Source organism: Pecten maximus, chromosome 8, assembly GCF_902652985.1.
Source record: "Pecten maximus chromosome 8, xPecMax1.1, whole genome shotgun sequence".
Lineage (NCBI taxonomy): Eukaryota > Metazoa > Mollusca > Bivalvia > Pectinida > Pectinidae > Pecten > Pecten maximus.
In genome coordinates this window covers 35,466,837-35,493,172 of record NC_047022.1, presented here as the reverse complement: position 1 = coordinate 35,493,172, position 26,336 = coordinate 35,466,837, and the positions used below count along the sequence as shown (strand labels likewise).

The window sequence follows — 26,336 nt, the reverse complement described above, 5'->3', positions numbered from 1 at the left end:
GATTTTTATGTAATTTATTCGATATTAAAAACGGTTTCTAATGAGATTACTTGTTTACCGTTTCAGATCACGATGGAGTACCGCTGCTATTATTGTGATTTCAAATGTTTGCTGTTTGAAGACGTAATTTAGCACAGTCAAACTTTACATGGACATGAAATGCTTAATTTCAAAACTGCAAAACACTCACCAAGAGGAACTATATAGTTCAGACCAAAAATTTCCCAAAGTGTACCAGATGTAGTAGGAAGACAGGGGGAAAAGATAAAAGTAAATAGTGACACCTGTACTATCACATTACAGGAAAGTGATGATGGCTCCCATGACAATACTCATGCTATGCGGTATTCTGTCGTGGTGAAACATATTTGGAGAACAGGATTGAAACTGTTCAAAGGGAAATTCCTGAGATTTATGGGAGGCTGGAAGAAACCAGTTCACAGGATGCGAAAATAAATTTTGCTGTTCCACATCATTCATGTTTAGAGGATATTGAGCTGTCACAAAAGCTAAGAAATGTAAAGCCAGGAATATTCCACGAGATGATAGAAATGGCAAAACCGAACAACGTGGAGCATTACAATACATTCAAACTCTGTATCGACGGTAAAAAAAAATCAACACAGGTGCAATGGATCAGAAAGAAGGTGATGCAAATATATGGGGCTATGAAACATGCAGAACCTACATTTTCACAACGGAAAGATGAACTATGCTAACTGAAACATTTGCAAATTTATTGGAATCACTTGATGCAAGGGGTGTGACATACCTTTCCGAACTGTTTTCAGAACAGAAGGAGCAAGTTCGCAAGATTGGTAAGGACATATTGCAAATGTTCAGCAAGCGTTTGCAAACTGCGGACTGTAAGGCAAATGGAGACTGTCACGTTGACAAAGTTACAAACGGCATGCGCAACACCACTGTTGAAAGGAAAGTATACATATGCCATCAGTGCGATCAAAACGCATGTTTACAGATTGAATATGACCATCAGTAGGATTATAAATGCGTTTGACTTACTTGGGAGTATAGTCGCTGAATGCAACGACATGAAACACGTGTATCAACGTGGGCAAAATTGTAATTTACCATCCCAAGAGAACTACATTTGCTTGACAGGACTAATGGAATTAGAAGCGGAGAAGCAACGAACAGATGCCTGGCAAGAGACGCGAAAGAACGCCAAAGTGACAGGAAGTACTGACCAAACAGCACTTGGATTCTACGGTTTAAAAAAGATGAAAGAACATTATGAAAATGTTTTCAACCAAAAGAAAAATCGGGGATGAGGCAATGCAAAGGATGGAGTATGGAACGTCAAATGAAATCAATGCCATTGCAACACTGGTATCAAAGGTTTTACCCGTTTTCTTTCCGTCGTTGTCCTATGAAGAAGAAGGATGTGAGCTAATTCATTACAAAGATGCTCCCTTTGCTGCTGTGAGTCCAGATGGCAGTGCCAGACAGACAGATGAAATGAAGAGACCACACGGGGAAAAACGTATGCTATTGAAAAAAAAGTCCCTTTCCAGGTCAACTATCCAAAACACCAGTTGTTTATTCATTACCATGGTATTACGTCGTTCAAATTCTGTTCGTTTTGCAAACAAAGAGTTTTACTATTTCTATGCTACAACACGGAAAGCAAAACGACATTCCTAGCGAAATTCGACCATGAACTGTTTCGGGACATTTTTGCCTTGCTCTAGAGATTGTACGATCAGGAAAGTTTACCTCTGGTTGTATTGAATTTTGTACGCTGTACGTACACTACCAGGCAAAAATCTTGGTGCATACATGTACATAAATCACAACACATCGTCCAATCACATCGCTATAGGCCGTACACAATCCTAGATTTGTTTGTGTTACAACCCGTACAGTCGATGATAACTTTATTTCGATATTTTGCAAAACGAAGTAAAGACAGAATCATGCTGAATGTCATTTTCAATTTAGGAGACGTAAATGTTTCTACTCAAACAGTCAGAAAGGTATATATTATCCGTGTTTATCTGTAAAATGTGCAAATTTGATACGACAGTCACATCGACAGCTGATTTCACGCAGAGTTTTGATATAAAAGTATCATTTCCCATGTGTATTTTAAACTTATAAATCTACATAATATCAACAGTTTATTTAGGAGACACCGTAACGCTGGGGTATCTACCATACATAATATAACTACCTAATTTCAGCTTTAAAACTTATCTCGCTCTCTGCTTTTTTACCTTACCGCCTCGCTTCAGCTATCGCAACATCCGGTTGCCGTACATTTGAGTTCGCACAGAGTGGAATAAATATAACATCCGTCGGTCTGGTCAAACGGCCACAATCTTATGGACTATATCAGTAACCCTATATATGCACAATATTCTGTAGTCCTACAATACATTGAAATTGATCGAACTCGTTGGTAGAATGATCGTACCTCTAAATCTGTTCCGATATAGTATATATGCTCTTGCTGCTGTATGTCCACCAGGGACTTTTTAATTTTAAATTTTTAACTGAACATGATGTCCCTGTATCCAGTCAGGGCATCGAACTTGAGTTCTGTTCTACATTTGTATTTTCATATCTATATATGTATTGATAGATCCTCGATTGAATATGCAATGTATTCATACATTAAATGTAGTCCAGATTGTTTTCTCAACAACACAAAATCTGAGGGTATATTTTTGCATAAAAAGTATACTCAGAATTTGACAAAGAAATATTCAAATTATATTTTTGTTAGCAAATTTCTTTTTGCTTTGTAATTCAAAATGTCACTCTAGTTAAATATAGTTGTTGTGTAAGACCATATATTATAATGTTAACTTACAGGATACATATACATGTGACAATAATAGTTTCAATATTACAGCTGCATTTGACTAATATGTGAATTTGTTGAAATTTCAGATTAGAATCTTATGACAGAAACTCCAACTTTGGCAGAGATGAATGTGACACTCGGACAAAGGAGTATGATATGACCTTACCTGCAGTCAGTGGATATGTGGACATTCATTCTGAAAAGAAATTGGCTCGTGTGGATGAAGTGAAAGTATGGTTATTTTTAAGACAGTTTGATAAAGTTCTGGAGGATAAGTGAATTCAGCTATACAAAGAGAAGTACTTGTGTCATTTGCGTATTTGTTCTACTGACAGCTATGATTTTGTAAAGAGCCTGTGTAGGGCAGAAATGAAAAAGTCTGTGCTAGCCGCTACAGAGTATAGGTTCATTTAGGTCTAGATTAGGATAATGTATAGGTATTAAGGCAATTCAGTGACAGTCCTAATTAATTATTTTTGATATATATATATATATATTTTATCTCTATATATTTTAAGAGATATAGAGATAAACGTCTGTCCCTCCCATATTAGATCATTTGGCGATGACGAAATGCGGAATTGCCCCGACTTACCCCATTCCCCCTTAGTGTCCTAGGCTCGGTTATAACAGGAACAAGGTCGTTAAGCCCCACCAATCAATCAATCAATGTCAGTTAGACCAGCTTTCGACTACTGACCAGGCAGCAGCATTGGAAATCTACCGGTATAATGTAATGTTGTGAAGTATCGCAAGAGGTATAATACATGTATTAGTGTCGTATCGAAAGCTATTCGTTTTCCATTGTTATTGACCAATAAGCGAGCGCGATAGATTGGTAGTGTGTTTTTCAGCCAATCAGAGCAAGGTGCTTAACGAGGTTCTTAGATTGTAAACGACACTACTATTATACCTCATCGCAAGCAAAGCCAGACACGTCTTTCCAGTTGCAAGTCTTTTATAGGAATCCTCAAAAATGTATCGTACAAACGAAAATAATTAAAACAAAGGGGAATAACTCATATACATACATATGGAGTTAGATTATCTCCCCTAGATTGTACAATTATACAGAAATCAAGAATTTGACACTATACATTTAAACGTAACTATAAAAAAACCGAGTAAATCTGCAGTAAAACTTCGCTTCCACAACACCATGTCCCCATCATACCTATATCTACCCTCCAGCTGCGCATTTCTGGAACACAAATACAAGGATGCAGACTGAATAGTATGGGTAAAAGAATTTCACATACAAAAATACAAGTTATTAAGCTGCACTTAAAATGATATTAATTTCAGTAATTTAACAAGAATTGTATTAAACTTTAGTAATTAGTTATGACTTCTATAATATTCTAGTAATCCAAACTTAAGGCATATACAAATGTTAAAATACAATAATCATATAAAATACACTGTCTACATATACAAGATTATAATATACAGTATTCAACTATGAACCCAAAAATGATTACATTTGATACAGTAGATCAAATGCAGATTATCATTCTGAAACCCATCAAGCATGTCATTCAAGTATAATACCAGTAACATGATAAATGGTAAATCCATTGTGGTAATACTCAGCTAACTTTGTTATATATACATATATATAAACTTGCAATATCACCATGTTGTGTATTATACCATGTGATTGTCAGTTATAGAGTAAACCATAAAAAATATTCTAACAGAGCAAACACAGAACGTATAATAATCAGGATACTGGATCGTTTAAATGCACGAATCAGGATAAAGGAATACTTTTCCTTGGAAAAACGAAGTAGATCAAATGATACCGCGGACCGTAGTACTTAACACTCACATCCTCCATCTATCATCATGTTGGTGACGTCATGGCATAAACAGTGGAACATGGAAAGTTTCTTCGTGCATCAATATATATATCCGATATATTATAAATGTCACTAAGTGATACATGCTGTCATTGGATATGATAGTGTGAATTCATCTGAAGTCCACACCTTAGCACATGGCGTGAAATGTCTGATGTCATGGCCGACGAGCCGAGGCTGACTCGCCGGCCACACCGGCGAATACATAATAAAAAAGTTACATAATAGTAGTTGAACACCAAACCGGATTTAGATTCTCCACCATGTAATGTTGTGAATCTGCCCTAGATAGTACAATTATAAGATATCTCACAGACCAGTAACACCCTATACATAACAATAAACTACGAGTTGAAGTGAGTGAGCAGACTGTAGACGTACATGTACACTATATCTTTACTACATAGTTTCTAAATAAAAATTGGTCTGATTCTCTACGACCTCGGTTTTTTTCCTTTAGTAGTTTGTATACATGTCATAAAAATCTCAAAAATGTATTATCACTACGAAATGAATGACAACAGTTTGTGTCCTGTATTTCAGAAATCTTTTTACCAAGATGAAAGAATGATAGAACTGGAAAATACAAACGAAAAACATATATATGATATCGGTATTTTTTTTCTTCTAATATTTTCAGTTATACAAGTTACAAGGAGACTTCAAAGAAGAAACAAATTATCTCTGCATCAGAATGTAGAAAAGCTAAATTTGACAAAATTTGTTTTTATATAATTAGTTCAAACCACTCAATCGGAACTAGGTGATTATGGCAGAAAACTGCACTGCATAAGGTCTTCATAGGGAAGGTAACTTCACTTAATGTTCCGTATAAATGGTCATATAGAGGGAAGGTAACTTCACTTAATGTTCCGTATAAATGGTCATATAGAGGGAAGGTAACTTCACTTAATGTTCCGTATAAATGGTCATATAGAGGGAAGGTAACTTCACTTAATGATCCGTATAAAAGGTCATATAGAGGGAAGGTAACTCCACTTAATGTTCCGTATAAATGGTCATATAGAGGGAAGGTAACTTCACTTAATGATCCGTATAAAAGGTCATATAGAGGGAAGGTAACTCCACTTAATGTTCCGTATAAATGGTCATATAGAGGGAAGGTAACTTCACTTAATGTTCCGTATAAATGGTCATATAGAGGGAAGGTAACTTCACTTAATGTTCCGTAAAAAATGTCATATATAGGGAAGGTAACTTCACGAAATGTTCTGTATATAAAATCGGATAGGGTTCACTTAATGTTCCGGATGCTTCGATTACTGCGGCAAAGTCCGATGAATTCTGCATAAAACACCGCAGCGCCCACATACTGCATAATGAGGAACTAAAGAATGAGATCGCCAACAATCACAAAGTGAACGCGAATGCCGATAATGCAATACTGAATGTTGACCTAGCGAATACCGGTTGCCCAATGCAAACTCGTAATGACAATGTTGACGACTGGACTGCAATATGCAACCTTAACTCTGAAAACATGAATGATAATAAAGGAAATGATAAGGTTCAATTCGCATAACACAATGTTAATGTTGCACACAAGAATGCAATATATTTACTTGAATTCCGTTCCATAGTAACGCGTGCTCTGGAGTGCTCTGTTCTGAGCACTGGTACTAAGCTGGCTGTGACTGTGAGCAGCGGTGCAACATAGCTGTGTGTGTGTGTGTGTGTGGGTGTGTGGCCGAGTGGTTAAGGTGTCCCGACACACTAACGCTAGCCTTCCACCTCTGGGATGCGAGTTCGAAACCTACGTGGGGCAGTTGCCAGGTACTGACCGTAGGCCGGTGGTTTTTCTCCGGGTACTCCGGCTTTCCTCCACCTCCAAACCTGGCACGTCCTTAAATGACCCTGGCTGTTAATAGGACGTTAAACAAAAACAAACCAAACAAACCAAAATGTGTGTGAGTGTGTGTGTGTGCTGGTCGGTGTTGTAAGAGTTATGTCCCTTTGAGCGGGCAGGCGTACCGACGAAGTAGTCTGGTGGGAGTACTCGGAGATCGAGTACTGTGGTCTAACATAGCGGTACATTACATGCTCTCTTATACTTTACCTTGTTGTATTTATAGTTAATATTGAGTGTTGCTTAAGTAGTGAGCAGATCTAGGTAGAGCTGTTTTGCCCTTGCTCTACATGTAGTTGATATCTGTAATCATAGCCCGAGTTTTCTCTGGCCCTGTCACCATGCCTGGTGTGACAGGGCCAGAGAAAACTCGGGCTTTTACTGTAATCAATGTTAGTCAGTTCTACATTGTATACATATTATTGCTACCATTCTTTGAGCAAGGCATGCTCGGAATACATTTTTGTATATATCGGCACTTTTGATCACCTATAAGGGATCACAAGAAGTAACCTGGGTACGGACCCCGACACGTTACACAGACAATTAAAGAGAGTCAGTCAGACAAAGAGAGACAGACAAAGAGAGGCAGACAGACAAAGAGAGACAGACAGACAAAGAGAGGCAGGCAGACAAAGAGAGGCAGGCAGACAAAGAGAGACAGACAAAGAGAGGCAGACATAGAGAGGCAGAAAGACAAAGACAGGCAGACAGACAAAGACCGGCAGAAAGACAAAGACAGACAAAGATTGGCAGGCAAAGAGAGACAGACAGACAAAGAGAGGTAGACAGACAAAGAGAGGTAGACAGACAAAGAGAAACAGACAGACAAAGAGAAACAGACAGACAAAGAGAGGCAGGCTGACAAAGAGAGACAGACAGACAGACAAAGAGAGGTAGACAAACAAAGAGAGACAGACAGACAAAGAAAGACAGACAGACAAAGAGAGACAGACAGACAAAGGGAGACAGACAGACAAAGGGAGACAGACAGTCAAAGAGAGGTAGACAGACAAAGAGAGGTAGACAGACAAAGAGAGGTAGACAGACAAAGAGAAACAGACAGACAAAGAGAGGCAGGCTGACAAAGAGAGACAGACAGACAAAGAGAGGTAGACAAACAAAGAGAGACAGACAGACAAAGAAAGACAGACAGACAGACAAAGAGAGACAGACAGACAAAGGGAGACAGACAGACAAAGACAGGCAGACAGACAAAGACAGGCAGACAGACAAAGATTGACAGGCAAAGACAGACAGACAGACAAAGAGAGGTAGACAGACAAAGAGAGACAGACACACAAGAGAGACAGACAGACAAAGAGAGACAGACATACAGACAAAGAGAGACAGGCACACAAAGAGAGAGAGAGAGACAGACAAAGAGAGACAGACAGACAAAGAGAGGCAGGCAGACAAAGAGAGACAGACAGACAAAGAGAGGCAGGCTGACAAAGAGAGACAGACAGACAAAGAAAGACAGACAAAGAGGGGTAGACAAAGACAGACAGACAGACAAAGAGAGACAGACAGACAAAGAGAGGCAGACAGACAAAGAGAGGCAGGCAGACAAAGAGAGGCAGACAGACAAAGAAAGGCAGGCAGACAAAGAGAGACAAAGAGAGGCAGGCATACAAATAGAGACAGGCAGACAAAGAGAGGCAGGCAGACAAAGAGAGGCAGGCAGACAAAGACACAGAGACAAAGAGAGACAGACAGATAAAGAGAGGCAGGTAGACAAAGAGAGACAGACAGACAAAGAGAGGCAGACAGACAAAGAGAGGCAGACAGACAAAGAGAGACAGACAGACAAAGAGAGACAGACAGACAAAGAGAGACAGACAGACAAAGAGAGGCAGACAGACAAAGAGAGGCAGACAGACAAAGAGAGACAGACAGACAAAGAGAGACAGGCAGACAAAGAGAGGCAGACAGACAAAGAGAGGCAGACAGACAAAGAGAGGCAGGCAGACAAAGATTGGCAGGCAGACAAACTGCCAGGGTTTCTTGAAAATTATGCAAACATTCTTTATCAACGATATTCTGAACACAAATACAGACAGAGTGTCATCATCTTTGGGTAATATTCATGGGCTCCATATATGCACTCGGAATAGTCCTCGACTGTCTATGAGAACTCATCCGACTGTGTGGTAATGGGAACTATAAAATATGTTTTCAATGGGATAGTGATACAGAAGATAAAGTAAGGACAATGGAACATACATTCTTGCTGTATCATGTTCATGTAGATTTAAGATTCACAAGAGTAAAACACGTATATTTCAAGTCATCAAACAATTAAGAAATCAAACGGGAGATAAAATGGATACATTTTTTTTCTAATCTTAACTTTAAACTTGGCGTTCTATTACATTTACATTTTATAGTTTATTTGATGGAGGCCGGGATAAAATATATCCATCATCAAGTCGACCTCTCGGCGATTTGAAATAATTATCATATTTTTCAGGTCTCATCGGGTATGCGGAAGGTCGTAAAAGAGAAAAGTTATGCTGAAACAAGAAATATCTTTAAAAAAGATAAACGGCATAGTTTAATGCTGGTAGTTATAATGTAAAACTGCTGGTGAAATAAATTAACGAACTAATGCGTCTCAGCACGGATAACAAAATTATATCAGTTTGAATCATTTTTGGTAATAATAAGACTGCATTTGAATCAGGAATATGATTGTATTAATGTGTCATTTGAAAAGATACATCCTCTTATTCAGCTTGCATTCAATCTTAACTTTGTTTCGTTTTTAACTGCATATGGGCATTTTGCATTTACCGCTACATTGACCAATCACATACTTCATCTTGACCAGTAACGCCACCTGTCGCGTCATATCCGGGGCCAAAATAATATTATACGGCTATGCCGAAAAAAGAGGACAACAACCATGTTTGATTTGCCCGTCTGACGGGCTTGGTAGGCGGTGAACAATCCCATTATCCCGGCACCCTCCACTATGACATCGTACACAAACACATCCTCCATGATGTAAGTGTCATGGCCTCTTCTGGTCACTGTCGTGCTGAGTCCGCTAATGACCAGTGGTAGTAACGCATTTCACAATGTGTAACCAATCATTCATGACGTATTCAGTATCACACTCTAATAGTTCTAAAGGACCAATCGCCGAGACTCGTGTAAAAAGTTCATATCATTTCATTTTGTCCTTGTCTTGTCAATGATAAGTATCACACTGCTAATGGATGATATCTGTGTATACTCCCACACGATATAACATGTCTCTTACAGCTATTCACACTCTATATTGAATACTGAGCGAAATAATGTATTACAAGCTGGCTTTGGCGATAGAATACGTAAGAAGAATGATCAATAATGAATAACATTTTCTTTTTTTGTGACAGGTGATTAGCACCTTGCTTGTATTATAAAAGTTTTTGACTTTCAATGAAATTGCATGATGATCATTTTGCCAATTAATTAATTTCATCTACGTAAATAAAACAAACAATAAATGTTTGTAAAAGATAAAATAATTAGAAATGAGTCTTTTCTCTGCAATATGAAAGGTTGGAACCATGAAGACACAAAAACACCATTGGGATACTAGATATACAAGATTGGGGACTATTGTGTTCTGAATACTTCCATCCTCTCCCCTCCCTAATCAATATTGATCTGTCGTTTAATAAGTCATTGGAATGTCCTCCGAAGTACCAACACCTTCAGCTGAAGTTAATACAAGCATGTCCTAGTTGTTTAGTCCTTCGAACATCTTGAGAAATAAAGTCTAAACAACGTGTACACTAACAGACAACTAATGCTTCCATAGCAAATCACCATTTCGTGTAATATGAACATTATCAATTTCGTCTTACTGCTTCTGGAGGTGAAGGCTCCACTGCTGGAATCTCTGTGAAAACTTCCCTTATAATGTCAGAATCATTACTCGAAACAGAGGAGTCATCGCGCCTGTCATCATCGTCATCTTCATACAGCACAATCATCTGTCTTATCGTATGTGGTGCGTGCTCTGTTCGTCCGTCGTCTGTTATCTTCTTCGTTCGAACACAACTGTTAAACGAAAATGATGATATGTTTGACACAGTAGAAAAGTAACATAATTAGATGATTTAATGCGATATCAGTTTATTTTTATTTGTAATTATATACCAGTTATGATTTTAAGCACTCGTTAAAGAGTGCTTCAATTGAAGACTAGACAGATGTAATTACCGAAATTTTAAAGGTAAATGACACCTGCAAAGTGAAACATCTTCCGTAATAGTATAATATTATAGGTAACTCCTGCAGTGTTAAACATCTTCCGTAACTGTATATTTGTATAGGTGAGAGACACCTGCAGTGTGAAATATCTTCCATAACTGTATGATTTAATATGGTTTTATAGAGGATTTGGGGTATAATCTTTAATCTACAAGCTTTTTGGTGATTGTAATTGCTTTATACCTCAATAGACTCTTGTTTCTGGACCGATGTTTGCTGTGTCGGAGTGCGTCTCCAATTGCGGATTCGTCTTTGGATTGCAAAGCAATATTCTGTACACTTTCCTCCAGGATAGGTCTACCAGTCTCCTCCCAGTAATGTAATAAATTCGAGTTCAGACTCATTTCACACAACAAATCTGATAAGTCATTATCTTCAGTCCAGATATAACTGTCTGGTACTACCCACTTCTGTAGAGCCTGTATCGCCTGTGTCTCCTTTAAACCATAGTCGTCGTGACTCTGGCCTAATTCTCTCTTTACAATGACATGTGCTGAAGTGTCATCCTGTAAACAGCTCAACGTCATTCCAGTGGGGATGTGGACTGAGGGGGAATCCTTGAAGGGGATGTATAGTGAACAATCAGCCGGTATCTGTTCTAACTCTTCTTCTGTAATGTGTGAGAGTACATTGAGCGTGACCTGTTCATACGGTGGGTGAATAAGACAATACTGAGAACCCTGGTACAGTATCACGTCTTGTTTGTCTTCATAGAACTTTATCAACTTATCTACTAACAACTGGAAACATTGTAAGCCGCTAATTTTCCCAGTATGACAAATAGTATTTATGTCCCCGAGCTGTCGTAGAATAACACTCGAGCTTGTGTCTAGATCAATGTAAGACAGGAGAAATTCAACAGCATTTAAAACGACTGTGCCAATAGACACATCAATCCCCATGCTGGCTACCAGACTGTCCTTCAGCCCAGGCGAGGGAACTGTGTTTAAACTGATTCCTTCACATTTTGCAAGTATCGATAGTCTTTGAGAAATCTTGATTATCATATTACTATCACCATGTAATACAACGCAGACCGATGATCCCTTTCGAGCATGATATAGACATATTTCCACAACTTGTACACACGTGCTGAATGTATCCTTGCTATAGTCATGCATGAATACATTAAGATCGATCCCATCGGGTCTGAGGTCTTTTAGGAAAAGTTCACTCACGGTGTCATCGACAACGAAGAATACATATTCTGATCTCTTAATTTCTGTCAAGCTCTCCAAAGTACAGTGTGCAATGGCCTTAATCCCCGTCCCAACAACGGATATATGTCCCCGTTTATCAACTTGAACCTTGTGAGGTATCACATTATTACCCACATCATGGCATATATCAGTTAGTTGTTTAACACTATTACAACGTGGTGCAGTATCTTTGTTGTAACTGATGTCGTCCAGTTCCATTCCTATCTAGTTGGATGTGGTGATATCTAAACTATGTAGTCGGTCCTGCGCCAACTCTAATACCTATTATTTTCTTTCTCAGTATTTTCGTTAAAGCATTTGGTATGTTTATCGCATTTCCGTATCTTACTTAGAGAGAATATCCTGCTATTTCCTGGGAATACATCTTACATCCGATAATATAACGGACATGTGCTTTTCTTCAGGTTTCCATTTAAACTTAATCATATCAATAACTAGTACAGTTAGTGTTTCCTTAACTCTTGTAGGCTACTCATGCATATACATTTTAAATACCTTCGCCTTTTGATATTTATTTTCTCTTCAGAAACTAGGACCTTGTATGTTTGTCATTTCCATGGAAATTTTTATTTCATAATATTATTGCTAATGCGGTCACATCAATCATTGCCCTGCAGGTAGGGCGAAAGAATTGTACCTGCTGCCCCCATTGCATGATCGTAAGAGGCGACTAAATTTGGGATCTTACCTTTTCTCTTCTTTCTTAACAACTTTATTCTTCCTAATGTCTCCTTTGACACTGCCTCACTTTTGTTGAGCGTTCGCCCCTGTGAGGAAGGCTTTGGGTTCTGTCCCCTGGCTGAGACAAACAACAGCCTTTAAAAATGGTAGTTGCTGCTCCTGCTTGGCGCTCAGCAAATTAGGAGTGGGGCGACTGGTTCGCCCGTTGTCAGTATATTGTGACCGGTGGGGTGTGCTGCTGGGTGTCTTCGGCAGTATGCTTCAGTGAAGTCGCACTATAAATCGGCAAAAGTTCCGGCCTATCACAAGGAGACTGAACACGAACATACCTTAGCTGTTAATAGGACGTTAAACAAAATAAACCAAACCAAACCAAATCAATGTGTCCTCCTATTTGAGTCTTGTATACTAAGACTCCGGAAAGCTATATTATTCGATTTATTTATCATTATTAGTTTATAATATTTACCTTCTTTTAGATAAAGCGCTATTTGAGCGCGTATCATAGTTCCATCACGTCTTTTCAAACCTATTTAGGCAACATATATATAAATATATAATCGTATTTAACTGCTATTTAATTGCGCACTATCGTGCGGGGGCCGAGGTGGCCGAGTGGTTAAGGTGTCCCGACACTTTATCACTAGCCCTCCACCTCTGGGTTGCGAGTTCGAAACCTACGTGGGGCAGTTGCCAGGTACTGACCGTAGGCCGGTGGTTTTTCTCCGGGTACTCCGGCTTTCCTCCGCCTCCAAAACCTGGCACGTCCTTAAATGACCCTGGCTGTTAATAGGACGTTAAACAAAAACAAACCAAACCAAGCACTATCGTGAAATATCATCATATCAACCGTGAACTAGTCATATATACATTAAACATTAACTAAATCTGATACAACCACAAGTTTTTCTTTCCAATTTAATGTTCCAATTCCTAATTCACTCCAACATCCCATCTTCCTTCCCTGATATTTCTTCTCTGTTTTTTGTTGCTTTTTTTCTTTTTCTTTTTCTATACCATCTTCATGTAACGGTGCCGCCCTAAAGCAAACTTACAATGATTAAATTATTAACTTTGAAGCTGCTATATATTGGATAAAATGAAGTTTAAATTAATCTGATACAAAGTTCGTGAGTGTTAAAATCCAAACTGACGAAAGTATACAGGTCACGTATAATGACCAGCGTTCTTCGATAAACAATTCTGTACCAGTACACCTCTGGAAGTCTTCGATAAACAATTCTGTACCAGTACACCTCTGGAAGACTTCGATAAACAATTCTGTACCAGTACACCTCTGGAAGTCTTCGATAAACAATTCTGTACCAGTACACCTCTGGAAGTCTTCGATAAACAATTCTGTACCAGTACACCTCTGGAAGTCTTCGATAAACAATTCTGTACTAGTACACCTCTGGAAGTCTTCGATAAACAATTCTGTACCAGTACACCTCTAGAAGTCTTCGATAAACAATTCTGTACCAGTACTTCGATAAACAATTATGTACCAGTACACCTTTTGGTGATTTCGTTTTGACGGCCCTTGTACAGTGTATCAGTGCTGTATATCTTTCTTTCTAGGTTCCTAAAATGTCTGGTCGTCGACATTTTTCTCTCTGATTATGCCATCATATATTGTTTCTAATTGTTATTCTACTATGTTTGCTATGCAACGCCAGTTTTGATTGGTTTAAAACCATGTATTATTTTCCAATAACCCACGCTCGTGCCAATAATACACGGCTGTAACAATTTTTATATATCTAATATTCACCCGTTTTATAAAAGGTTACCATAGCCGAGTGGGCTAATGGGTTAGTCTTTTAATAAATTTTTATCACGACGCGAGTTCGAATCCTACGGAAACCCCCTTTTTTGTCTTTTTTTTTTTTATCAAAATCAATGCCATATGATAGATGCTCTTGATCGTAGTACTGTATTGCCTGTATATTTCATCAACAAATAATGCAATACTCAAGAAATAAATTACAAGGTTTTCTCGGGGTTTCTTTGCTGTTTTTCTATTAGAAAGAGGTCGATCTCAGAACTAAACAGTACATGGTAGAATAGAAATAATCAACTTTGACTCGTGTATTGTTGCAGGATATACAACTTTCTTAAATAAACAACATAAACGTTATGTTGCCCTAGTAATAGAAGCGTTTTATCTTACATTAAAAAATGTTCGACTCCACTTAATCATGTCGTACGAAATCCGGAAATGAACACAATCGTCGTGTATAGACAGATCATGGTGAATCAGTCGGATGTCCAGGAAACGGAACCATGTATATCTTTGATACTAGTGAGAACTCAGGCTACAAGTAAGGATTGATAGACACAAGGTAGGTATTGTCGGTAGTATGTATATATATATGTGTGTGTAACATGCACCAGGGTTGTTTGATATAAGGTAATTCTACATACTAACATTCCACTAGTCCGATAATTATGACTGAACAACGTTGAGTTATCTATTTTTCATCATTATAATTTTAATAAGAACAAAAATAGATAAAACAAATCTTTGGTGCTGCTTACATGCTTGTGTACTTATTGTACATTGATTCTAAAATTCAGAAGTTACATATTAAAAGAGATCAAACTTCATTATCAGTAATTCAAACCTCCAGACACAGAACAGACAAATATATAAGATTAATTATGTAGATTTGATACTGAAAACATGGTTATTAAGACTTTTGTGTTTGAAGAGAGACGAATCATATTCAAATTATTTCTGATGCATACAAGAGTATCTGGCTGTAAATGTATTTGTTGTGTACAACATATTTCAACATTTGCATTGACCGGTATTCCTATTCTATGGATTTCTTAGCTTTTCGCTCCTTCAATGAATGCATGATTGTGTTTTATCAACTATCATTTAGACACAAGAATAACATCATGTCAACTTATAATGTTAATTCAGGGCTTTCATACATTATATTTGAAAATATAATTTGACATCGAAGCATTCATAAATGCAACTTATTGTTGGAAGAGAATCGGTAAAAACATGCAGGATTCGTAGTATGTTTAACAAATTCCAACTTTACAATCACCAGAATAATGTTCCTAATGTTTTAGTCCATATCGATTTGAGTTAGTATTGCCGTTTAATGTACACTTTGATATGGTCTTGCTGTTTTAGTCACAAATCAGAGTTAGCAGATGGAGGCGTCGGGGAACGAGGACAAGAAAGCAAGGTATGTTTCAAGTGAAGCTGCAGATGCTGAGCGATGGATGACGCTGGCGCGGGAAGTGAGTACGCTGGACAGAACATCGTCTAGTAAAACCGGCTCACTCACCATCGTAGGATCGGGTATAAAAAGCGTGAGCCATTTTACGTTGGAAGCATTATCAGAACTTAAGTCAGCAAATGACGTGTTCTTCTGCGTGGCAGATCCAGTCACTGAGAGATTCATAAAGAGACTACGCCCAGACGCGCTTGATTTGTACGTGTTTTATGACGATGATAAAAACAGGATCGTCACGTACGTTCAAATGGCAGAAATTGGTCTCCATCAGGCTAGAAAGGGTCGTCACGTCTGTATGGTATTTTATGGGCATTGTGGTGTATCTGTCCTTCCGTCACATAGAGCTCTTCATATTGCCAAAAAGGAAGGGATCCCAACAAAGCTGTTAGCAGCTGTGTCGACAGAAACATGTCTTTTCGCTGACTTGGCTATTGATCCATCGATACCAGGACTTCAGACACTAGAGGCCACAGACTTTCTCATCCGAAATCGACCAATCAGCACAGACTTTCACGTCGTGATCTGGCAGGTAGGGTGCGTTGGGGATATAGGATTCCGTCGGAAGGGGTATGAGAATGACCATCTTATTATCCTTATAGAAAAACTTCAAGATATATATGGGAAGGATTACGAAATCATCCACTACCTTGCCGCTCATTATCCTGTCACATCACCGAAGATTCGGCGTGTTGGCCTCAGTGACCTCCTCAATCCAGAAGAAATGAAACAAGTGACGGGAATGTCTACCTTTTATATTCCACCAAAGACCTCGAGTCAGCTTGATATAGACATGGCGCTAAGACTAGGCATAATCAGGGAAGATTCACCTGCTAAATCGCTCAGACCTGGACATCGCGTCATAGACGCATATACTGACAAAGAAAAAAAATATATCAAGAGTTTGGCTGACTGGAAAGTACCAACAGAATACTCGTATGCCGAGGAGACAGAACTTTCGAGCATTCTAACGGATCTCAGTCTTAATCCAGTCTTCTTGAGGCATTGTAGGAAGAAGGGGTACCCTAAGCTGTCAGATAAGGCTGAGGACGACGCTCTTAATTCTGGACATCACGCTCGGATCCGCTGTGTCCTCAAGCCTAGCAGAACTGTTAAACAGGCGCAGGCGGAGTTGTCCCAACACCAAGATCGATCGATAGGGTAAGCGGTATCAAAGTAGTAACATGAATCATTATATTGAACAAACGGCAAATACACTGTCAGGTAGTCCCGATGCAAACATTAAATTGGTTTCAAAAATACATAGTCCTAAAAACTGTTAAATGTTTAGATTTCCTTGATAATTCAAATCCTACAATTTCTAGTAAAGACACAGATATGTTAACGGTTTATTTATTTAACAGGCACTGCCAAACAATGAAACAGGCGACTCCACGGAAGTCCTACATTCCAAAACATATCAACCCCATCTTTGTCTTCAACGACATTGACAGCGACGATGATAACGGTGGCGATAAAAGAAACGGGTCGGTCCCATTAGGAACTGGAGAATTAGCCGAGACTGAAGTCACTTCAGACAACGAACACATGTAGCTCCAGTAGAGGTCTATCAACCGTAATGACTTCAGAAAAGAAAATATGAGAGGAAAAAGAACAAAAAGATTAATTGAAATAGGGTGACTATGAAGACCATATAAATTATTGAGTTTCTTGCATTTATTACATTCAAACTGATTTTGAAATAGATTACAAATTATACTTTCTGCTCATTGGCAAGTGCTTATATATTGAAAATACCCTCGGCCATATCACAATGTACGTGAAATTAAAACATGACCATGTCATCAAGGCTAAAATGTCGAGATAGCCAATGTGTTTCAATCATGAGCTACACGCGCGTCTTAGAGTACATGTCAGCACGTCTTAGTGTACATGTCAGCACGTCTTAATATACATATCAACCCGTCTTAGTGTACATACCGGCCTGTCTTAGAGTACATATCAGCACGTCTTAGTGTACATATCAACCCGTCTTAATATACATATCAACCCGTCTTAATATACATATCGGTCTGTCTTAGAGTACATATCAGCCTGTCTTAGTGTACATATTGGCCTGTCTTAGAGTAAATATCAACCCGTCTTAATATACATATCAACCCGTCTTAGAGTACATGTCAGCACGTTTTAGTGTACATATCGGCCTGTCTTAGTGTACATATCAGCCTGTCTTAGTGTACATATCAGCCTGTCTTAGTGTACATATCAGCCTGTCTTAGTGTACATGTCATCACGTCTAAGTGTACATGTCAGCACGTCTTAGTGTACATATCAGCCTGTCTTACTGTACATATCGGCCTGTCTTAGTGTACATATCAGCCTGTCTTAGTGTACATATAAGCACGTCTTGGTGTACATATCGATCTGTCTTAGTGTACATATCAGCCTGTCTTAGTGTACATGTCAGCCTGTCTTAGTGTACATGTCAGCCTGTCTTAGTGTACATATCGATATGTCTTAGTGTATATATAAACCTGTCTTAGTGTACATATCAGCACGTCTAAGTGAACATATCGATATGTCTTAGTCTATATATCAGCCTGTTTTAGTGTACATATCAGCCTGTTTTAGTGTACATGTCAGCCTGTCTTAGTGTACATGTCAGCCTGTCTTAGTGAACATATCAGCCTGTCTTAGTGAACATATCGATCTGTCTTAGTGTACATATCAGCCTGTCTTAGTGTACATATCGATCTGTCTTAGTGTACATGTCAGCCTGTCTTAGTGTACATATCGATCTGTCTTAGTGTACATATCAGCCTGTCTTAGTGTACATATCGATCTGTCTTAGTGTACATGTCAGCCTGTCTTAGTGTACATATCGATCTGTCTTAGTGTACATGTCAGCCTGTCTTAGTGTAATTTCAACCCGTCTTAGTGTACATATCATCACGTCTTAGTGTACATATCAGCATGTCTTGGTGTACATACATTGTATCAGCACGTTTTAGTGAACATATCGACCTGTCTTAGTGTACATATAAGCCTGTCTTAGTGTACATATCAGCCTGTCTTAGTGTACATATCAGCCTGTCTTAGTGTACATATCAGCACGTCTTAGTGTACATGTCAGTACGTCTTCGTACATGTGAGTACGTCTTAGTGTACATATCGACCTGTCTTAGTGTACATATAAACCTGTCTTAGTGTACATATCAGCCTGTCTTAGTGTACATGTCAGTAGGTCTTAGTGTACATGTCATCACATCTTAGTGTACATGTCAGTAGGTCTTAGTGTACATGTCATCACATCTTAGTGTACATGTCAGTAGGTCTTAGTGTATACATATCGAGCGTCTAGTTTATGCCGAAAAATGGTAATAACTGCATCACACAGCTGTTTGCTAACTTAGAATTATGTTACTTAGCTTACATTGAATCGTAGTAACGCAAGCCAAAGATAACTATGTTTGCTCTATAGATGAATGTATGATTTTTTTCTTCCATTATTTGGAAAACAAAGGCCATCTTCGACTGCTGACCAAAATCTAACGTTTGGTTTTACTTGGTTTTCAACGGAATAATTCGGTTCTTTTTTTGTAAAAATTGTAATTGTATCTTATTTCGTCCATTTTTCTCCTCACTTCCTTGATTCAGAAATACATTTACCCGAATCTGATCAAACTTACCAAATATATACATCATAAAAGACAAGTCAAAGATTCCAATGCAAATATATGCATACATCTTTTTTTCTCGCAAATGTATATACGATTTATCTAATTAGGATTTATAATTGAATACAAAGTAAGCCAATTGTTGTAAAAAATATTTATTTATTAAAAACATGATCAACAACATTTAGTGGTCATATCATCACATGATATTAAAACGTGGACACATAACCAGTAACATAATATTAGGCAAACTAGGCAAGACACTTCATATTTAATGGTACTGGTTGCATAATATATACTTTCAGTGCATGTATTTCTAGGTATAATACTATATTAAGATCGCTACGTTTGGCACAAGTGGCATGGAAATTAAGCACAAAATTTATCATATTTCAAAGAAAAAAACATTTATCATATTTCAAAGAAATAAATCAATTAAGACCCATTTAATTTTGTTGTAGACTTGACATTTATCTATATATTTTGTACCTATTTTGTAGACCAACACAAATGCATTTAACAAATATCCCACAAAACATACAAGTACATTTTGTTTGACTGATCAGCATTAACATCTGAATGAAATCATTTATATTGCAAAACTTTACAAGATTACAATTTTAAATTTTTTCTTTTACTTTTTGATAGTTTTTCAATATACTACTTAAACCTTCAATGAAATGGTAATTGCAGGAAGGAGAAGCGCAGAAAAGCTGTTTTCTGTGGGAGTTATTTGGGTCAGGAGATCGACATCTGATCGGAAACTACTTTGAAAATGTTTGAATCTGTAATCGGAAACTACTTTGAAAATGATTGAATCTGTATCATAACAAAATTGGTCTCTGAAAACTCAACATTATGACACCTGAAACACTGGAATACATTCACTGGTGTTGTGTTTTCATAGCAACCTTTTGTGTAGGTTTGACTACAATTCTAAATGTACAATGGAAATACTAACCCACACATTACACAACCAGAGGCCCATGGGCCTTAATGATCACCAGAGTTTTGAAATAATTCTGTCAATTTGACCCTTATTGACCCCCCATCAGCCCCTGGGGACCAGTCAGGCCAACAACTGCATACCATCAAACTGCTATCCAAATCTGCTTTTTCAGTCGAATTTACCCCTTTAGGCCCCACCGCAAGTCTCCTGAAAGGTTGGGGCCATATAATTCACAATATTGGTTGTCCTTTGTCCATGGAAGGTGCAATGTTTCATTAAAAATGTTCAGGAGTTCTGAGAAGAAGTCGAAAAATATAAATTGTTTACAGATGCAAGACGGATGATGCATGAAGACAAGACAAAAGGCGATTAGAATGTGTCACATGAGACTTTAAAATTTGTTTCAGGTGACTTAATGAAAACATAAAACAATGAAAATACTAACATATAAAACCCTCACGTTACACAATACAAACATAAGATAATGAAATTCTACTGACAATGAAACCTTTGTCTACCAGCACCACATATATAAGTGATGAAAAGTTTCTACGTATAAATGGGTTTCAATTAATGTACCAATTCAATAGTTTATAGAACACATTTATGCAACATAAATGAACACATTCATGTTTATATATATATTTTAAGTTATTCTTATAATTTGATTAATAAGTTTTGTGAGGACTTTCATTTTCCTTTTCCATTTTTGTTTTTTATTTATCATTTTTTGTTGTTGATATGTTTATCCAAAAATAGCAATAGATTCAGGATCCAAAACATTGAAATTAATACTATATCTACAAGTTTCACTATAAATTAAAACCAATTCTTCAAAACAGTTTAAATGAAAACATGATTTACAATTTTTTTCCAGATCATTACAGATAAACGGTCTATGTTTAGGCAAGAACTAGCTTGTCTTGTTTTAATCCCAAGCGTAGCATGTAAATAATCTCACGTCTCGCATATGAAGATGTGTTGGCAATACTTTATATGAAATTTAATAACAGGTAAGGGCAAGTTTTCTAACAGCATGACAAATCAAGGAACTGTTTCAAATGTAGGACTAAGTGTCGGTGACCAGCCTGGTAGATAAAACATAAAAATACATCACAAATTACAATATGTCTGTATGAAATGAAACAAGTAAACGAAAATCACATGTTTGTGTGACATTTTACCAATTAAACAACCCTGTTTAAAGTTTTGTATATTTACCTCAATTTTTCCCTAATACATTTACCACCAGAACTGCTTGGCGTCATAAACGTAACATTTTCTGACTTACGTAACCTCACATATTGAAAGGCTACAATTAATAATTAACAACAGGTTGTCGATATTCATGTCGCGCACAAATCTCTCTTATTTTAGGCAAATCTTCCTTAAAATAATCATCAATCTCCCTTATTGGTCTCCTGAAAATATGGCATGTATGAACAGCATTAAGAGATATCAAAGTTATAGACTCTCTAATTAAAATAAGACTGATAGTTATGGTAAAGGAAACAAACATGCTAGTGGTATCCATATTCAACACCCCAGGGAACCTGCCAGTGGTATCCATCTTCAACACCCCAGGGAACCTGCCAGTGGTATCCATATTCAACACCCCAGGGAACCTGCCAGTGGTATCCATATTCAACACCCCAGGGAATCTGCCAGTGGTATCCATATTCAACACCCCAGGGAACCTGCCAGTGGTATCCATCTTCAACACCCCAGGGAACCTGCAGTGGTATCCAGGGAACCTGCCAGTGGTATCCATCTTCAACACCCCAGGGAACCTAACTCATGAGTTATTGAAAAACATTTCTTTGTCACTAAATCAAACTTTCTTATGATAAGTTTTATTTTTTACACATTTGTATATTTCATATGACATTGCATAAGGTATGCTTCAACCAGAAGTATATATATGCTTCAACCAAAAGTATCTAACTTTCAGATGATCTGGTCAATGGGACCATCATCAAGCTTATCTAATAAAAGAAAGCGAGTATTGATATGCTTGGCTAATATAGGTTATAATTATTAATTTTTTGAGATATAATGTTCAAACTTTGGCAACAGTTTTGTTACAGTAATTCATATACACAGGCAATATTTCTTCACATGAATTTCACGTGAATTTCACATGAATTTTTTGTGAATTTCACATGATTTTTTGTGAATTTCACATGAATTTTTTCATGTGAATTTCACGTGAATTTCATGTGAATATTTTTTTCACGTGAAATTCACATGAAAAAAAATTCACATGAAATTTACATGAAAAATTTCACATGAATTTCACTTTTTTGCCCTTTTCACGTGAAATTCAGGTGAAAAATTTCACGTGAAGGAATATTGCCTGTGTATAGTTTCAAAGTCATCTACTACGGTACCATAAAAGCTAAGGTTACAGAAGATAACCAATGACAATACTAGTAATATATGAAATATTGTTTTATAATGGAATATATTTCCGTTTCACAAGCACTATATAATGTATATGGAAGTCAAAGATGTGTTAATTCAATACATACAAATTGTACACGACAGAAATACTACAAATAAAACATTTCAAAATTCAAATGAGACCATAAATGAGAACATGCGTATCAATACCTTTTTACAAAAGATTGAAAAGTGAAAAATACAAGCACTTTTATCAGAACAACTTTTACACAAAAACACTTCACAAAAAATCCTTTTAACTGTTGTTGACAACCATATTTCATATGATCATCAACACTTAAGTACAAATAAAACAAGAAAAAGGATTAATTAATTTTGCTAACTGTATTTATCATGTTACAATGTACACAACAAAGGGACCAACTCATTTGACTCAGGAGCCATGACTGGGCTTTATAAAGGATCATGAAATGGAATTTGTTATTTTTGTTGAACTTCAATTGACATGAATGGCAGTATTGATATTACTGGACATGTTAGGAAGAACACGATGAGGTGTTACATTGTTAAATCATCACATTTAAACATTTCACCTGTCAAGAGAGGTCATCACAAATTTTAAATCTTCCTGTAACAGCTAGTATCACAGTGGAAGAACCTAATGAAGCTAGCAGTGAGAGGCTCATGACTAAGTTATAGGAAGTGTAGAATTAGAATTAGATACCATGGTCTAATCCCAAGGGGACATAAAAATTATTGTAATCACTGTTTTCATCTCTTTAGTAAAACAGAAAGTAATAAACTGATCATGAATGACAATATCTGGTACAAAGCGTCTTATAACTAACAAAACATCACATAATATATGTATTATCAATGGAATGTTATAGGTATACATTTCAACAATGAAGAAAAATAAACATTACCCAACTAAACTGTAATGATAAAAGTTGATCTTGTAGTGAGCTCAACTCTATGGACTAAATAATTATATAATATATATAATGTTATTTTTACTGTAATCTACGAAAGTTTGCCCTACAAAACTAAATAGCTCAAGAACATAATTATTAAGAAAGTTACTACACCTGATTTTAAACAAGCAATACACGTCCCCAAAAAGCCTCAACTAATCAAAGTGCCAAGGCCACTCATAGATGCCGTGCATAAAAGTGAAAAATAAAGAGTAAATAAATTGTGCATTCCTATATGTTTTACTGATGATGACTCGGGTGTCATTTTAAGAAATTTGTATTTACTTTAAAAAGGCTGTGGTTGCGTTAACGTTCTGCTGGCAGATGCAGAATTACATTTACAAACCTAACTTTAATTGGCATACTATCAAAATGATTAAGTTTAACACTTAGACTGATTAAGCTTCAGTTGGTGTTTTAAATGTCTGTCATGTTTCTAGATAAACCACATCACGAATCTCTGCGCAGAAGATTCTGGTGAATTACTGTCCAAGTATTTTGGACTTTTTAAAGTTGTATACTCAATGTACTGTATTTTTTCCCCATATATTAATTGATCTGTTTCATGATAATATATTTATCTTGGATAACTTTCTTAACAAGAAACTTGTCTCAAAAATTTATTGTTTGTTATAGTAGTACATTTCAGTAGTTTTATATCATTCTCTTTACATAGGGAACCCATGACTGGGCCTACCTTATCTGTTCTGGTGACTTAAATCATACCTTCATGTTATAAAGAAGCATTTCTCTATTGACTGATTTAAACCATATGCATCCTCTTTATTGTGATCAGATCAGATCAGATTGCGGAAACAAGCTAGGTTTTGCCTCATAACCAATTCAACCAGCTAAACCAGCATGGCCATTTTTGTAGGCCTATTTCTTGGAAATAACTTCGGAACCAATCAGAAATATTCTACTTTCATTCTGAGTATCAAATGTAGATATAATCAGAGATTTCACTTATCGATTGTCAAAAAGAAACTAAAAACAGTATTTGATGGGTGAGGGCAATTTTCATCAACCAAAGAGGTACTTTCCATTATTGCACACTATCTTGCACAAACCAGAGAGCAAGTGAATACTCAGAAAATGCAGGACATTGTTTACATTTTAACATTTTTTTTCTATAATATATTAATCATAAAGTGATGTTTTCATTTTTCTATAATTCATTGATCATCAACAGATGTCTTCAAACATATAAAAGCATGATTCATATTACTGAATTGCAGATACTTTGCAGGAGATAGAGTGTTGTTAGCTTTTTTGGAAAGAATTATTTGGTCCCATCCTGAACGTATCATGGTTTATCGTAGAAATAAGCGACAGTTCATTCCCCAAGAGTTCCAAATGAAATTGAACTCACTTAAGTCGGTGAGGAAATCTAGAGGTGGCTGTTTTTGTACAGCACCTAGTAAATACAGTGAAAGTGACCTTTTCCTTGACCCCAAAAAATTGAAACTCGAACTCGTCTATCATAATGGTCCTTTGTCATTGTGTGAAGTTTGATCAAAATCTCTCCAGGAACTTAAGTTTTGTATTCCAGGGTATGTTCATTGGAAAATTTTGGTTTTACGTCTCTCATTGCCACGAAGTGCAAGACTACTACACACAAGATCACAAGATGGACAGAGAGGAAAACCCTATAGCCCCCCCCCCCCCCCCCCCCCCCCCTTCTTATGTTCACTCCATGCTTCTAATATGAAAGTAAAGTAAAATTATCCATCATGTTAAACATTCTCTGATAATTGATATGTGGGTAAACCACCAATGAATGCTAATGATGCAACAACACTTTAATAAATATACACTACCACCTGAGTGATACAATCAAAGATGTTCACAGTTCACAGAGGCATTTGAAATGGATTGCAAATGTTTCACTGACAAATATATAAATACATTGACTTAACCAACTGTATTTACGATACACAAAAACAACATAAACCTTAAACAATTTGTTCACATTAATAAATAAGGGCTATTCCAGGATTATATGTGGGAGGGTTGGGAAACACTTGTATAATAATTTAATGGGTTGTGAGAGAACGGGCCCATTTTTTTAGTATTCCTAGCTATACCTATTATGTTTTAATATTTGATGGGTGGAGGGGTCTCTGAAAAAATGTCTCCCATCCATCCTACACAGATAATTTTGGGACAGCTCTAAAGACATAAATAACAGTACATAATTAATCTAAAAAAAGTTTTCAAATCAGAAAAATATTGGGCAAGTTTCAAGCGCTGAACTATATCATTGGTAAGTAGCTTAATTGAAACCCTTAAAAATTCTTATAAATGTATTGCTTATTCTAGATAATTCAAAATACAGTCACATTGAAGCTGTATCTATAGTGAGTACAAACTGTCTTATAGCAGT

At 36.9% G+C, this 26,336-nt stretch overlaps 3 protein-coding genes and 1 long non-coding RNA gene across 4 annotated transcripts; 2 read left to right on the top strand and 2 right to left on the bottom strand.

The window, feature by feature from the left end:
- Positions 1–1,305: 1,305 nt before the first annotated feature.
- LOC117332292 (zinc finger CCCH domain-containing protein 13-like) lies at positions 1,306–9,949 on the top strand. Its single transcript, XM_033891177.1, has 5 exons — positions 1,306–1,535; positions 2,917–3,061; positions 7,102–7,343; positions 7,806–8,342; positions 9,946–9,949. The coding sequence occupies exons 1-5, from the start codon at positions 1,306–1,308 to the stop codon at positions 9,947–9,949; spliced, it is 1,158 nt and encodes a 385-aa protein (XP_033747068.1).
- Positions 9,950–10,404: 455 nt separating this feature from the next.
- On the bottom strand, positions 10,405–12,246 carry LOC117332290. The gene is made up of 2 exons (XM_033891176.1): positions 11,012–12,246; positions 10,405–10,615 (listed from the first exon to the last, which is right to left on the bottom strand). Exons 1-2 carry the CDS (start codon positions 12,244–12,246, stop codon positions 10,405–10,407), a joined length of 1,446 nt encoding a protein of 481 aa, XP_033747067.1.
- Positions 12,247–15,903: 3,657 nt separating this feature from the next.
- LOC117332289 lies at positions 15,904–18,143 on the top strand. The gene is made up of 2 exons (XM_033891175.1): positions 15,904–17,147; positions 17,351–18,143. The coding sequence occupies exons 1-2, from the start codon at positions 15,904–15,906 to the stop codon at positions 17,538–17,540; spliced, it is 1,434 nt and encodes a 477-aa protein (XP_033747066.1). The 3' UTR covers positions 17,541–18,143.
- Positions 18,144–19,763: 1,620 nt separating this feature from the next.
- On the bottom strand, positions 19,764–22,704 carry LOC117333333. The gene is made up of 2 exons (XR_004533880.1): positions 22,364–22,704; positions 19,764–22,306 (listed from the first exon to the last, which is right to left on the bottom strand). It is a non-coding gene; the product is annotated as an uncharacterized LOC117333333 (long non-coding RNA).
- Between the last annotated feature and the right edge of the window lie 3,632 nt (positions 22,705–26,336).

Bases quoted from the DNA above. Each gene is read 5' to 3' on its own strand.
- LOC117332292 (XM_033891177.1), top strand. From the start codon at position 1,306: ATGGAGTATGGAACGTCAAATGAAATCAATGCCATTGCAACACTGGTA. The intron at 3,062-7,101 runs GTATGGTTATTT...CACGTTACACAG, and splicing joins CTCGTGTGGATGAAGTGAAA to ACAATTAAAGAGAGTCAGTC. The intron at 7,344-7,805 runs GTAGACAGACAA...AAAGATTGACAG, and splicing joins AGACAGACAGACAAAGAGAG to GCAAAGACAGACAGACAGAC.
- LOC117332289 (XM_033891175.1), top strand. From the start codon at position 15,904: ATGGAGGCGTCGGGGAACGAGGACAAGAAAGCAAGGTATGTTTCAAGT. The intron at 17,148-17,350 runs GTAAGCGGTATC...TTTATTTAACAG, and splicing joins CACCAAGATCGATCGATAGG to GCACTGCCAAACAATGAAAC.
- LOC117332290 (XM_033891176.1), bottom strand. From the start codon at position 12,246: ATGGAACTGGACGACATCAGTTACAACAAAGATACTGCACCACGTTGT. The intron at 10,616-11,011 runs GTATAAAGCAAT...TTCGTTTAACAG, and splicing joins AGAAACAAGAGTCTATTGAG to TTGTGTTCGAACGAAGAAGA.